Source organism: Lonchura striata, chromosome 20, assembly GCF_046129695.1.
Source record: "Lonchura striata isolate bLonStr1 chromosome 20, bLonStr1.mat, whole genome shotgun sequence".
Classification (NCBI taxonomy): domain Eukaryota; kingdom Metazoa; phylum Chordata; class Aves; order Passeriformes; family Estrildidae; genus Lonchura; species Lonchura striata.
Window position 1 is genome coordinate 5,663,127 of NC_134622.1, and position 14,430 is coordinate 5,677,556.

At 50.1% G+C, this 14,430-nt stretch overlaps 1 protein-coding gene across 2 annotated transcripts in view; it reads right to left on the reverse strand.

Annotated features, from left to right (window-relative positions):
• The window catches only part of DTX2 (deltex E3 ubiquitin ligase 2), a 34,391-nt gene that overhangs the window by 15,510 nt on the left and 4,451 nt on the right, over positions 1-14,430 (reverse strand). For both annotated transcript variants that reach the window (XM_021550934.2, XM_021550933.2), the window contains exons 2-4: positions 13,774-14,157; positions 8,911-9,496; positions 838-896 (exon numbers count right to left, since the gene is read on the reverse strand). In XM_021550934.2, the coding sequence (XP_021406609.2) occupies positions 838-896; positions 8,911-9,496; positions 13,774-14,080 (952 nt within the window). In that variant the 5' untranslated portion in view covers positions 14,081-14,157. The remainder of the gene's footprint in view (positions 1-837; positions 897-8,910; positions 9,497-13,773; positions 14,158-14,430) is intronic.

Genomic DNA, 14,430 nt, shown 5'->3' on the forward strand with positions numbered 1-14,430 from the left:
TAATGATATAGTTTTGAGAGCACAGCTGGTACCAGGTCACCCAAATCCCCCAGTACCACCACACCAGGGTCGTTGGTTTGGCACTGGCTGAGCCAAAACACAGCAGAGATGCCACTGGCTTTTGGCACAGCAACTCTTCCATGGGAAGCTGACAGCACAAATTGTCATTTTCTAGGCAATGCCATTTCAACTTTAGCAGGCCAATATACTCTGAAAAGGAGCATTGAAAACTGGCACTTTCATTCCTCCCAGACATACTCCTCAGTATATTTAGTAGTGTGTCCACAGGTTTGGATAACGAGCAAACCTGTATTCTGCTGCACCAGGAGACAATGTCTGATTCAACTTCAGTCTCCATTTCCCCAAGACAAGACATCACAATCCTCTTTAAGCTAAAGACCACCTGAGCTTTTTCAATATAACCACATTGTAAAAAATCATATTAAAAACCACAAAAAAATCTCACACCATTCCCCTCCTTTGACTTTAAAAACAGCAGAAAATAGCAGCTAGCATTGAACTTGATTCACATGCCCTTTCCTTTGCTACTTGCTCATCCACACGTACAGAAGATGAACAGCCGTGCCCCAAATAATCCCAGTTATTTTGAAAGACTCAGGATGAGAAAAACAGTTAATAAGGTTTGTCTATCCCATTCTCCCCCAAATCTGCCCTCTTTGCTTTTCTGGAAAATCTTTGGGTCTAAAACCTTAAACATCATCAACATTTTTGACTCTTTCCAAAAGTCAAAAATAGAAAGTAAGTACTACAGAAAGGCAAACTTCTCATTCACCTACTCCTAAGGACTAAGCAAATATAGCACAGGGGAGTTCTTACCTGCCAGGGCCTGGCTCACCCTGCTGGGTTTGGACATCTTGACAGGCAAGGCCTGGACACTAGAGAGAAAAAAAAAACAGGTTACTTTTAACAGCAAGGATCAGAGACAAACAAAGACAATTCAGCAATGCAGTGCTCCCTCCTGAGTGCCAGGGCCCTGGATATATTAACAGGGACTAATTGCTCAGATGAGCCCCAGCTGGGACCCTCACCCCTTCTCCCACTGGTCCAGCAGCTGTACTTAAGGAGCTGTGTCTGCCAGAGCTCTCTCCTAGACTTACTTACCTGCAAGGAGTGTCTTAGAGCTATGCTACATGTAGCTGCTGCCAGCCCCATCTTCTCCTAACTCATCCATTCCTCCTGCTGGACCCTGCTCTGCTCCTGTGCTAGATCCCTGCTCTTGCCACTCCCCCACAGAGCTTCCTGTGAGCAGCCAACCTGCACTACACATCCAAGGGGATGTGGGAAGAAAGGCTGAAGGAGACCTAGAAGAGCTTGGCCTGTTTTCATTTGGAAATGAAGAGAAGATGGACACCAAACATGCCTTCCAGGTCCCTCACCTACTTGTTTTGGCAGTGCTGGCAGCTGAACTACTTCAACTTTGGAATACATGGGCAGCCAGGGTTATGCCATTAGCTGGCAGCAGGAGCTAGGGAGGAAAGAGGAGCAGCAGCATCAGTGCTGATGGGGGGTCTCTAGAGAAGAAACTGAGCTGGATCCACATTAGCAGAGCAGGAACACTTGAAATCCAAACACTGGCACAGAGAACACAACATGGATTTTGTCTCAGGTGGCTCATGTGCCTGGGATGGATGAGGCTCATGGCCCAGCAGCAGTTAATATATGGTGCATTCAGACAACAATCTCCAAGGACTCTCCAAAATTAAGCAAAGCTGGCCAGCTGCTTAGGAATTCAGAGACTAAGGTGGTCAAGAGCTTAAATCTCACCCACTATTAAGGGGAAACCTTCTTGTGTCCAGCTGGGATGCAGAGCTGCCCTGCCCAAAAAGGTACCACAGAGTTTCTTCCTTTCAATCTTACTAAGTCTCTGCTCACATTCACATAACAAGGACCAGGGCTGAAAAGATTTTTGAGTGATACAAGGCTGTTTTCCACCCTGCCTGTCCCCTCTCCTACCTGTCACAGTTTGGAATAGGCTCCCACATGTGTGCTGGCCTCCCTGAAGAAGCCTGGGCAGGACAGAGGGCTTGGTGCAGCTCTGGCAGTCTGGCCAAGTGAGATCAGCACCCCAGACCCTTATAAAGCTCTCTGGACCACAGAGATTTCCCTCCTGCCTCTTTCAAAGGCTGTGCTTTCCCTTCTGATGCCCCAAATTTTGCAATGCCTTCAAATGATGCAACAGATTCTTCTGGCAACATTTCAAACCCATCAAACACAGGGAAAATCTTCCCCATGATTTCAAAGGGCTCTGAATCAAATGTCTTTATGACTCTGTTTTCTTTCCTGATTCACCCTCTTTGTCACAGCTCTTTCTTAGGTATTTCTCTACTTTATCTCATCCTGTTGCTTCATATCTGCCCTTATGATCCTCTTCAGAAGATGGCAAGCAGCAGGACTCTTGTTCTCCAGCTGCAGACATGAAGGATATTTGAGGACCAGGCATTTGACGGAACTGCAACCCAAAAAAATCAGAGACATTTGACCTTCCCTCATTTCCTCCTGAGAAGCCAAGAAGGCTCCACTGAGCCTGGGCACCCCCTCCACCCCAGGCTGTGACTGATACAGAAGTTTGTGTTTTGTTGTCATGCCCTGAGATGAAACATCACCTTGGGTGCTTTCACTTCCCCATGGAAGGTAAAAATAAAATAAAGCAGAAAGCTAAACCTTCCACTGTACCAGGAAAAGAGATAGAGGCAGGAAATCCTTCCAATGGGCTGGAACATAGGGTCATTACACTTGTAACCATGCTTTGAAAGGATGACAGAGAAGTCCTTCACTCTTCTTACTGTGAGATTCAAATCCAAGTCATCCATGAGTTAGAACTTGTATCAAGTTGTCCTGGTTTCAGCTGGGATGAAGTTAATTTCCTTCCTAGTAGCTGGTATAGTGCTGTATTTTGGATTTAGGATGAGAATAATGCTGATAGCACAGGGATGTTTTAGCTGTTGCTGAGCAGTGTTTACACTAAGTGAGGCCTTTTCTGCTCCTTACCCCACCCCAGCACTGAGGAGGCTGGGGGGCACAAGAAGCTGGGAGGGGACACAGCTGGGACACCTGACCCCAAGTGACCCAAGGAATATTCCAGACCACAGGATGCCATGATCAGTAGCAAAACCAGGGGAAAAACTGACTGGGGGCTGCTGCTTGGGAATGACTGGGCATTGGTCAGTGAGTGTGAGCAATTGCTTAGTGCATCACTTGTTTTGTACGTTTCAATCATCATCAGCATTACGATTTTCCTTCCCTTCTCTGTCCTGTTAAACTGTCTTTGTTTTAACCCACAATTTTTACTTTTCTTTTCTTCCAATTGTCTCCCCCTTCCCCCGGTGGAGGATGGAGTGAGTTGATGGGCTGTGTGGTGATTAAATGTCTGCTGGGTTAAACCACAACAGAAGTGAGAAGAGCCCTTGAGATCTGCAGAGAGAAACAGATAAGCACTTGATGCATTTGCAAGCAATCAAGTTTGGGAAGCTGTGAGTGCACTGCAGATAAATTACCATCCATGAGCCAAGAAACAGTCACTGATCAGCTGCACTCCTGGTGTAAAGGCAAAGTGTGTCAGCTTTGGCTGCTGGAGGATTTGAGCCAACTGATGTGACGATGGAGAAATCAAATACTTGTTACTTCACTAAATACACACATTCATTAGCAGTATCTCAGCTAACAGTGCTGGGGGTTATGCTGACCCATCACTCTGCACCGTGGGAGCAGTGCTGCCACGCTCCCGGAGTTCTGTTACAACTGCAGAAAGCCCAAAGGCTGATGAAATCAAGGGAAATCCACACTGCTCTGAGGTACCACAACGCTGTCTGGGCAGGTCTGCAGTCACAGTGCGTGGGAGGAAGTGCTGCAGTGCCAAAAAAGGTGAGGAAATGCTCCTCAGAGCCTACCCTGGGATTGAAGTAGGGGTTTGAGAGGAGGAAGGGGATGAGGTAACAAGGAAGGCTATTGCTATTGTAGTGTGATGTGAACTGTGCATCCAACAATGGAACAGCACAAGCTCAAGATATTCCAGCATTGCCATATTAGTGCTGGCTTCTGGGGAGAGGTCGTGCTCATTTATTGAAAACAGCTCAGTTAGGGGAAAAAATGATGTTTTGGGAGAGGGAGATCTGGATAGCATCAGTGCAAGAGCAAGCACTGCAGTGTGGAGAAATGAGGAGCCACAGAGACACCTGCTCCTGCTGCTCACGGAGATTTCTTACCAGGCAGTGCCTTTGACTCCTGGCCAAATGTTCTTGCAGGTGCTTGCAACACCTGACAGTCAATGCCAGAATTCTCTGACTGTGTCCTGGTATCAATTCCTCCTTCCTGGTTCCATTTTTTCCTGTTGTTTGCTGCAGCTCCTGCTCTCCCACTGCTCTGTGTGCTGGATGTTTCTGAGTTTAACAGGGATCACCAGGTTGTGAATAAAAGGATGTAAAATATGACAATGTTCTCAGAGATTCAGCAAGAAGATCCTGGTAAGATTTCCTACCACTGGTTCCCAGGCAGTCTGCTACAGGAGGCAGACAGGGCAGACAGATTTCAGCATGACAAACCCACTTGCTTCTCCAGAATTTCAAGAATCTGCAGCACCAGTGAGACAGCAAAGCACAAGTCCAGCAAGGAACTGTGTCAACAGCTTGGAATCCAGGGATGCTGCCACTTCAAACGTTGGGTGGCCAGGTTGGAGCCATCACCTGAGCCATACATACACAATACCCCAACGGAGCAGAACTGGGGAAGCCTGTAGGAACTCACCCTCTCCACCTGATATGGCCTTTTCTTCCTTCCTCTCCCCTGCACACAACCAGCAGGCCACAGATATCTGTATCATGGCGTTTTTGTAACCCTCTGGGCAACAGCCAACGCTTCTCCTCACAGATCAGGGCAGCATCCAGCCCTACTTCACACTACCACAACACCTGAAGGTCCAGACCCCTTCCCAGGGCTCACTGAGTGTGAGATGACATTAATGACCACACCTGGTTTAGCCCCATGCTGGCTAAAAGGGCTGCAGGACAGCTCACAGTGGGCACAGTGGAACCAGCACCAGGAGAGCTCCTCACCACCCAAGGAGCTCATGGGAATGTCTATGGACAAAGCTGAAGGATACAAAGGTGGAGAGAAAGAAGGAAAGGCCCTAGTTAGGGTCCTTTCTGATCCTACAGAGCACTGACTGTGTGTTGTTCCCCATGGGAGATTTGGAGTGCAGCACCTAAACACCCCAATTCTGTCAGCATCCTTTTCCAGCTCCCAAGACCCCCACTCCCCCTGATTTTATACAAAATCCTGCCCCCATGAGCTGCCTGTCTTATTGGTAGGCACAACCCAGGCCAGCAGCTAAAGCCACATAAGCTCAGAGAAGCCTGCAGAACTACTGTAGGGATTTGCCTGGCTGGGACACTAATTAATATCCCTCAGAAGATTGCTTCCTGCAGCTTTACTCGCTCATATTACAAGCAGGGCACTCCTTACTGTTCTTCAGGAGTGCCTTACTCTGTAATTAGACAGCACAGTGCAGGGAACAGGGGAGCTCTTGCCCTAGGGAATTGATGCTTTCCCATGTGGGGTGGGAAGGATTTGCCAGGAGGAGGCTGGGATCCTGGTTAACAGTGCTGAGGCAAGGACAGCCCTTGCCATGGCACACTCCATGTGCAGATTCCAGCCCTGTCCATGACAGAGGCCAGATTCATTAACTGTGTTTAATCCACAAGAGGAAACTAATGCACCAAAAAGCAAAATAACTTGCCCACATGCATGTAATTTATTATAAGCGTAGCCAAGATATTAGCATCTAGTTAAGCCTTGGCACCCCTCTCTGGGTTTTCCAGTGGCTTTGACCCTCTTGAGAGCAGGAGGAAATTAAAGTGCATTTGGCAGTGCTGGAGTTCCGCCTGCTCTCACACCAGCATCCGCCCTCCAGCAAGCAGGAAATGCATTTAATCACCCTCAGTGGCACAGCAGCCTGGGCATGCCTGTTCTGGGGGCTACCCCTGCCTGCCTGCCTGCTAGAAGTAACTGCCACAGCCACACAGGGAGTCAGGCAGCTTTCCAGCACAAACTGCACCTCGTTTCAGCCCTGCAAGAGAGGTGCTGCCATTTTTAGCTGTGTTTCCTAAAGAAACTGGGTGTAAACAACTGCACCGCCTTTCAGGCTCTCTTCTGCCAGTTGCAGCTCAGCCACCTCTGCAAGTCTTATGGAGATTAGCAGTTTTGTAAAAGCAAGTAATCTGTCAGGGCTGCTTTGGAGCCAAAGCTTGTGGGGTAAACACAACACAGCCTTTAGCAGACACCAGAGGATCCACTGTGGCCCAGTGCTCCCTTCCCTTGGGTCTCTGAGCATGGGCCAGCATGGGAATTGCACATCACAGCTAAGAGAATACAGCCAGAAACCTGTAGCAGGATAATTAATGCAGGATAATTAGCCAAAATGGTTAGACTGTAGGGTGATGTGGGGCATTGACTGCAAGGGAAGGGGAGCTAACCACCATGCTGTGTCTGAGCGAGGAAGACAGGGAACCCAGTGGATAAAATAACCCAGGAATGCTCTGGGCTTAGGAATTAAATGAAACACATTGTTAGAGTTTGCTACTCAGGTTTCCTCCAATTCACAGAAATTAAAGGATTTTCTGCTGGGACATGGGTTTCATGAGCCCAAGACTGTAACTCCAGCCAGGAGCAATTACACCCACCCAGTGGCATTTCCGACTCAACGCCAGCACAGGGCTGATGAGGAAAAGCCATCCCAAGCTGTCAGCTGGGAATGAAAAAGTCCCTTTCACATATGGCACGCTGCTGGAAGACAGACTGCCCCCCTGTGTGCACTTATTGTCCTGGCAGGGATAAAGGAGAGTTGCAAAACTAATCCCAAAGGACAGGAGATCACACCCCAAGGGAAGAGACAGCAGCCAGGGGAGTGGGGCTCACTGGGGGTGGGGGTTTTACACAAGTCTGGCAGCACTCACACACTCCCAGGTATCCAAAGAGCTGCCACCTGCCCTGTGTGGCATGTCCTGCTGTCCTCAGCCTAGATTTAACTGCATAATCCCTTTGCATCCCCCAGAAAGGCTGGCTTGGCTAGGGATGATTGCCAGGACACCAGCCACATCACCCCCTCCACAACACAAACAGATGAGCTGCAAAATAGGCTCAAACAGCCCAACCTCAACCAGCCATGGGCACCTCCTGGCATCCCTTCCTCCCAGTCAGCATTGCCTGGGCCATGGGCTCAGTGCATGGTCAGGAGCCCATGGCAACCTCCTCCAAGCATCTCTCTCCCATCCTCCCTCCTTTCAGGACAGCCTGTCCCCCCACCAGTAGCACACAACATACCCAGACCCCGATCAGCTCCAGAAAGGCTTGTGGGACAACTGCTGCAGCACTTGGCTCTTCCTTTTCAAACTCCCCACCCTGAGTCACTCTGCAAATCCTCTGGGGAGGGATGGGGCTTCAGGCAGCCCAGTGGCCCCACGCACCCACCAGCAACTCCTGCAAGAAGGGGATTTTGGCAGCTTCTTCAGGGGACAGCAAGAGCCTTACTGGGGGCTCCTGCAGGCAGTGCTGAGGTCAGATTTTCAGCCCTCCTCGAAGGTGACTGGAACAGAGAAGCACTGTGGATGCCTAAGGCAACACAAAAAGTCACCAGGTGGAAAAAAAGCCCCCAAAATAAGACTGTGAGAAAGAAGAACAGGATGTGAGAAATCATTTCACTCGGATGACCCCAAAGAGGAAAAGTCCCAACACGATACTCAGAAAAACATCTCAAGATTCACAGTGTTGTCTAAAACACAAATGAGATTCAAAACAAACCTCAAACCCCAGTGCCTCGTGCAATTAGCAGAAGAGATCTCTGCTAGATCTCTTATCTCTATACTTACTTGGACAGGTAAATCAGCCCTGGCAAGTTCCCCTGCAGTTTCTCAGGGGTTCAACAGCTGGATTACTCCCAGTGAAGTGAGTGTAAGGCTCTGCCATTTCCAGCCATTCACAAACAGAGGGAGCAGTCAGCCAGCCCTTGCTGGATCACTCTGGGTGCCAGCACTGCCACAGACAGGCCACACACACCTCTGCCAGCAAGGGCTTGAGCACAGGAAGAGTTAAGATCCTGAAAGTGGAATAACCAACTGTGGCTTGCCCCAGCAGCCCATGCCATGGAGAGGAGCCGGGCTGTCGGACCACAAGCCTCTGCTCTTCATTGAGCTGGCAGCAACCAAAAGGCCTGAAGATAAGTGAGGCTCTTCCTCCCCCACCAGAAAGGTGCAAACACAGCCCTCCTTTGGCTCTAGCTGACAGGAGGTGAAATCCTGGGCTGAGAGATGCACACTTGTTCCAGCCCGGTCAGAGAAGTGCCACAGAGAAAATGAATCCAGTGGTACCTCTGCTCTTCATCACCACTTAGCCTGAAAAATAGCCTGGACACCTGATTTTGACAGAGAGGTCATGAGGTCTCAGCCACATACAATGAGACCTGTGATCCCTCCTTGAAGGGGAAGAGCTTAGAATGAACAGAGCAGTGTTCCAATCCATTTAATTTGAATTAAGTGTGTTTACACGTTCCCTTTTCCTTCCCCATGAATTCCCCTCAAAGTTGCTTTTTAACCTAACCCAAAATACCACTGCACACTATTAATTTTTTCAAACCTTCAGAATCTCAACTTGAGTGAACTGCCTTGTGGTTCAGGGAGACTGATAGACAGGGACTGTATTTAAAATGGGAAGAAATGAGGTAGAAAGTAGAGGGGAAGTCTCTTCATCCACTGCACTGGATATACAGGCACAAACCTCTCCCTCCTAGGGAGAAGACCCTTGTAAAGTCCTCTGGGACAGAGAGGCTCCTGGATGCAGACCTGAGCACAGCAAATCTCTTGGACATAGATATGGTATTTAAAGGTGAATTAGGATCTGTACCTGACTCCATTAGATGCTGCCAATGCTGCACTGAGGCTCCCAGTCTGAGCCAAAACCAAGGTGTTCTGTGCATTGAGTCTTGGTGTTGACCTTGCTCCAGTCAAAGCGGGTTTGTTATAGGGCACGAAGCCGACGTTGGAAGAACTTACTGACGCTGTCCTCCCGGGAACCTGATGAGTCGTGGAGGAGTTGGGAAAGTTTGTCATGGAGTGACGGTAGCGTGTGGTGATGGGGCCAGTCCCGCTGTTTGGCCAGCACTGCTGGCAAGAACATCCCACCCCTGTGTGAAGGGGTGTGGTGGCGGTCGTCACCGGGTACGGGGCATCCAAACGCCTCTGAACGCTGCGGCGGAACCTCGTGCTCTTGTTGGTCTGCACTTGAGCCACAAAGTCAACTTCGTAGTTGTAGCCCAAGGGCCCGAGATCCACTCGCTGGTGGTTGGTGGCACGGGCCTGCTCCAGGAACACGCAGACGTTCATCTCGTACGGGGACCACCCGCCCTCGTCGTTCTGCCACTCCCAGACAATGCCCTGCCCAGCAGCAGAGTCCCCTGGGAAGACGTGCCTGCGGACAGCCCGCATCGTCCCTGTGTGGGAGAGGAGGGGAGAAGAAACACAATTTAGCCAGCAGAGAACTAAGAGAGAGGTTGTTGCAGGGATTTGTTTCTGCACAGATCCATGCTGCCTACTTTGGGGTGGCCTTTCTCATTCTCCCTCAAGAGGGGCACTAAAAGACCGTCTCTTCCCAACAGGGTTGGGTTTGCTCATGAAGCTTAGAAAAACACATCCCTGAGATCCCTGTTCCTCTGCCAAATCTGATTGTGGGCTGGCAGCAGGTTCAAAAGCTGCAAAGAGGAAGGGTGGGAAAGGAGGGAAGGAGAGAGGATGCAGACGCAGACACACCCAAGCACAAAGGCACAGTGATCACATATGCCTCCCTGACGTTAAAAGGAGAAAAAAAGGAAAACGGGAAAAAAAATCAGGCTGAGGCACAGATCTGGTTAAAAAAAAACCCAACTCCCACAGCCTTGACAACAGAGTAACTATAGAGACAAGACACCATTGGGAAGTGCTTTGTAGGAGCACTTAAGGGGTTGAACGCCCACTTTGTTACACAAGGGTCGGGGCAATTTTGGTCTCGGGAGAGTGGGTGAAGTCCCACAAGGGGGCAAGGGCAAGGACTCTGGAGAAGGGCAAACTTCTGCAGGCTCCTGGCTGCTGGGAGAGAGAGCAAGACTAGAAAGGGGAAGACAATGAAGAAACTTGACAACAGGAGAGAGCAGCTGTCGAGACAAAGGGAGAGAAATGGAAGGAGAAACACTACTCTTGCAAGACCACCCGACAGTGACAGCTGGAGCTTGAACTCCCTGGAAGCCTGGCTTTCCAGGATGACTTCACTCCTGGGTACTTTATCCCCTGCTTCAAAAAAGCAGCAGCCTAATGAGAGGGAAGGAAGCCACCCAAAAGGACAGAAGCTCTGTAACCTTTGAAAAATGGGTTATTGCAGCAGGGTCAAAACTGCTACTGCAGGAAAAACCCTCAGCAGCATTCTGCATAGAGGAAGAGGAGAGGGAAATGCTGTGAGGAAAGCAAGTCTGGGGATGTAGGAAGGTGAGGGTGAACAGGCGAGCGAGTTGTAACAACACAGGAGGAGTTCAAAGAAGAGCACCAAGAGGAAAAAAAAAGAAAGTAAAATAAAGCCTCTAAAGAGGTCATGAGAGTTATGGCATTATGTTCCAGGACCCCAGGTGAAATCTGGCATGTTTACAAGTACCCACACCTAAAGCCTGAGGAGAACTACCCCAGAGTATCACTGGAGACTCTGTGGGGCACAAGCAGTCCAGGCAGGCTTCACACCCAACAAGTACATTCCAAAGAAGAGGGAGGACAGCCCACGTGGGACTCCACACTGCCAAAAATCCAGCTGCTGCTGCATTCAGGCTCTGCCTGACTGCATGCTGCCATGAGGATCATGCTGCTGTTATTGTACCCAATAGTTGTGAAAACTGTGTTTCCTTATCCCAGCATTGCTGAAGCTCCAGAGCTGACACAAAGGCTAAGGCTCCCTCAAAGGCACAATGTGCAGGACCAAGAAATGCCAGGACTGGTGTTTCTCCTCCAGAGCAGCACCAAGCATCCTGCTCATTGCAGAGCAGGACTCTCCAGTGACACCAGCCAACAAACAACATCTCATCAGCACACTCAAAACACTACTAGCAGCCAGTCCAACACAGCAACCTACCCAACCATGGAGCTTATGATTCCTGTGGGACCAGACCTTCCTCTGGCAGAAACTATCAGCAGAACCAAAATGACCTTCCCAGCCTGGAATTGATGTCTTGGTGGAAAAGCAGACTAAACAGCCAAAAGCAAATGACTGCTCCTATCCAGCAAGTCTTGCCAAGTTTCAGAAACACAAACAGCCTCAAAGGTGGATAACTTCAGGAATGAACCCCTGAGCAGGAGGAGGACTAGGGATGGGACTGACTGGGAATGAGATGGTGAGACATGCATTACATTTAGAAATGAGTGGAGGGAACCTGCTCTCAGAGAAAGGGGACTACTACAGGTAAGGCAAGGTGTCCAGTGGGACACATCTCAAGAGATTAACAAGGCTTCCCCTGCTCCACTGGCAGCTCAGAAGCTAAAAGCAGCACAAAGAGGACTGCAGGACTTGCAAGCAACTTGTGTTTTTAACACCCTCAAACAGCAGTAGAAAGAAGAATTTTTACGAGTCAACAAGAAGACGAATGCAATGCACTTGGAAAACATCTCCCTTCCCCCAGGCTGGCAGGGAAACAGCCATTCCTCTCCAGGGTGGGCAAACAGCTGTGGTGAGAGGACAACTCCTGCTGCTCCCCTCCACTCACTCCCAGCTAATCTGCCTTGAGCACAGCTGAAGCCCACAGCTAATCCTGCCCACAAGATCCCCCCGCACAGCTGTCATTCCCTGCTGCTGGGGACACTGCTCCCGTTAACACTGGCTTCCTGTTATTCTCCCTGGCTTCCTTTGAAGAGCCTATTTATCTGTCTAATAGCTAATGAGCAGAATACAACAGCCTATTTTTTGCACTGTTTAAAGATTTTTCATGGGGATGTTTCCTGTAGAGATTCTTTTCTCCAGCACATGACAAAGTTCAGCTGGCAGCTCGCTCAGAAAGGTTCACGTTTAAGGCAGAGCCTTGCAGAGAGAAAAAGCTTTGCTTAGAACTGGGCCATGGCAAGGGGAATTGAGAGCTTTTCCAACAGTCACGTTGCAGAGCACACAGGTATTTGTGGAGGGAGGTTCACAGCACTGGCCCCTCTGATCAGCATCACTTTGGATCAATGGGAAACACTGCAGGAGAGCTGTGGAGCAGAATCAACCTTTTTGTTATTAACAACTGAAACTCAGATCTAAACCAAGGAAAGAATGAGATCATACCAGCCAAAATAATTTCCAGAACTGAACTGGACTGTCCTCCAGAGATGAACAGCTCCAAACCACCCTCCAATGGACAATATTCACTGAGTGTTTTGAGATCTTTCAGAAGAGTCTAAAGAGAAATAAACCCTCTAAGGACAGACAGCTGCACTGGGACACATTTCTCCCACCCCACAGGCTCTCTCCTCACCTTCACCAGACAGCTTAGGACTGCTGTCTACAGGTTTGAGCACTGGCTGAAAGACCCAGAGGCTGGAAGTCTCCTTCACAAGTTTGGCATGAAAAAACCAAGAGAGAAACAGCTACTGATGCCAGCTCTGGTGGTCCACACTGTACCACTCAAACCCACAGCCTCACCTGGCCTTCCAGATGTTTAAACACGCCAAGCTGAGCACACCTGCCAGGGCATCCAGCTTAGAAAGCTCCTCACCTCACCCAGGACACCACTAGATAAACTCAGCCTAAGGTCACCAAATCAGGATAAAAACACGGATGCAGCTGTGATGACCGCTCACATTTGCTCCAACCACTTCCCTTTCCTGCCAGAATTGGCTGATCATGCAGCTGATTCAAAATATTGCTCATTTACTGTTTCAACTGGCAAGAAACCAACACATGGCCCTCTTTAAAGTTTGGGATGATGCTCAACTGCGTCCTGGAGTGATGGGAGAGACATTGACAAAGGGGAAACTGATGGTTGGAAAATTTTCCAAAGCAGCCATTCATTTGGGGTGTGTAATTTGGGATCTCCCTGGATTTTCCAGGGATGAAGTGCACGCATTCCATCCTTGCCCCTTGTCTAAGCTCCAGCTGCTCAGCACATCTGGAGCAAAAAAGGGCAGGAGTCATCTCTGCAAATTCTGAGCTGCTACTCCAAGTGACCCCAGGGGAGAGGAGAATGAAAATCAGGTCTCATTTCTGCGATTGAGCCCACCCTGCCCTTTCTCCCTGGGAGGAAGTGAGCCAGGCTCACACAGCACAAGTGGAGGGAATATTCTGCTGCAGCGTTTTGGTGTCGTGCGGGGGCCTCAGGCACTTGCAGGCAGCTTGAGCAGGGCTGCATGCCAAGGTAAAGCAGCTGGCACTCCAACTCCAGAGGGAGCAAGGGATTCAAGCAGGAGGGTTGGAATCGTAAAAAGACCTTTTTACGCAAGTGATCTTGAATGGATTGGTGGGGGGGGGGGGGGGGGGGAAGTTTCCAGCTCTGAGCTCTGGCTCACAGGCTGGGAGCTCCAGGGGTCCCATGATGATACTCCTGAAGAGATTACGGCTGTCTGCCTGCACCCAGCTCCACAGACAGCAGCAGGAGAGCAGCAGATGTGCTCACAGAGCTGCCCGGCATGGTAACAAACAGCAGAGCTTTGCAGGGCTCTTACACAGAGAACAAGGCCCTGCTTGTCCCCAAGCACATCAACAGAAGGGGTGGGGAAACTCCCTTACCTGTATCCTGCCGGAATTGTGTCAAGCTTGGAATGTCGATGACGTAGGGAGCCAAGGCGGGATCCGCGTGTCCCAAAGGGATGCTGTTGAGCAGCCCTGAGCCTGAGCGCCGGCCCTTCTGCTGAGAGGCCTGGATAACCTGCTCAATGTAGCTGCAGACATTGCCTCGGTACGGCCTCCACCTGCCAAATTCATCCTGCCATTCCCACACGGCCACTGCCGTGGAGCTGCTGCTGTGCCCCGGGGCAGAACCGGGCGGGCCGGACGGCCCGGCTGAACTGCTCCCCGCTCCCTGAGCTGCTGCCATGCTTCTCCCTGAGGTCCGGGCACGCCGCGATTGGAAGTGGCAGCTGAGCTGGCCTTACACCATTTTCTCCTGAGGACCTGCAGCAAGAAACAGAGCACAGGGAGCTGAGAATGATGTCCCAAATCGCCACACCCACTGTGGATGTCCCCAGGCACACCCACATCACACAAGCCATCTGAGAGGGAAACAAGCTCCGACTTTCACAGAGGATGTTTGCTATGGACTTAAGAGACTCCAGAGATGCAGACTGGCCTCAAAAACCTCTGGCTGAGGGTGAGTGAGGTGCCACCACTCACTCCCTGCCAGTGCTGGCAACTTCTGCTAATTGAGGGCAAACACTCTTCAGGGAG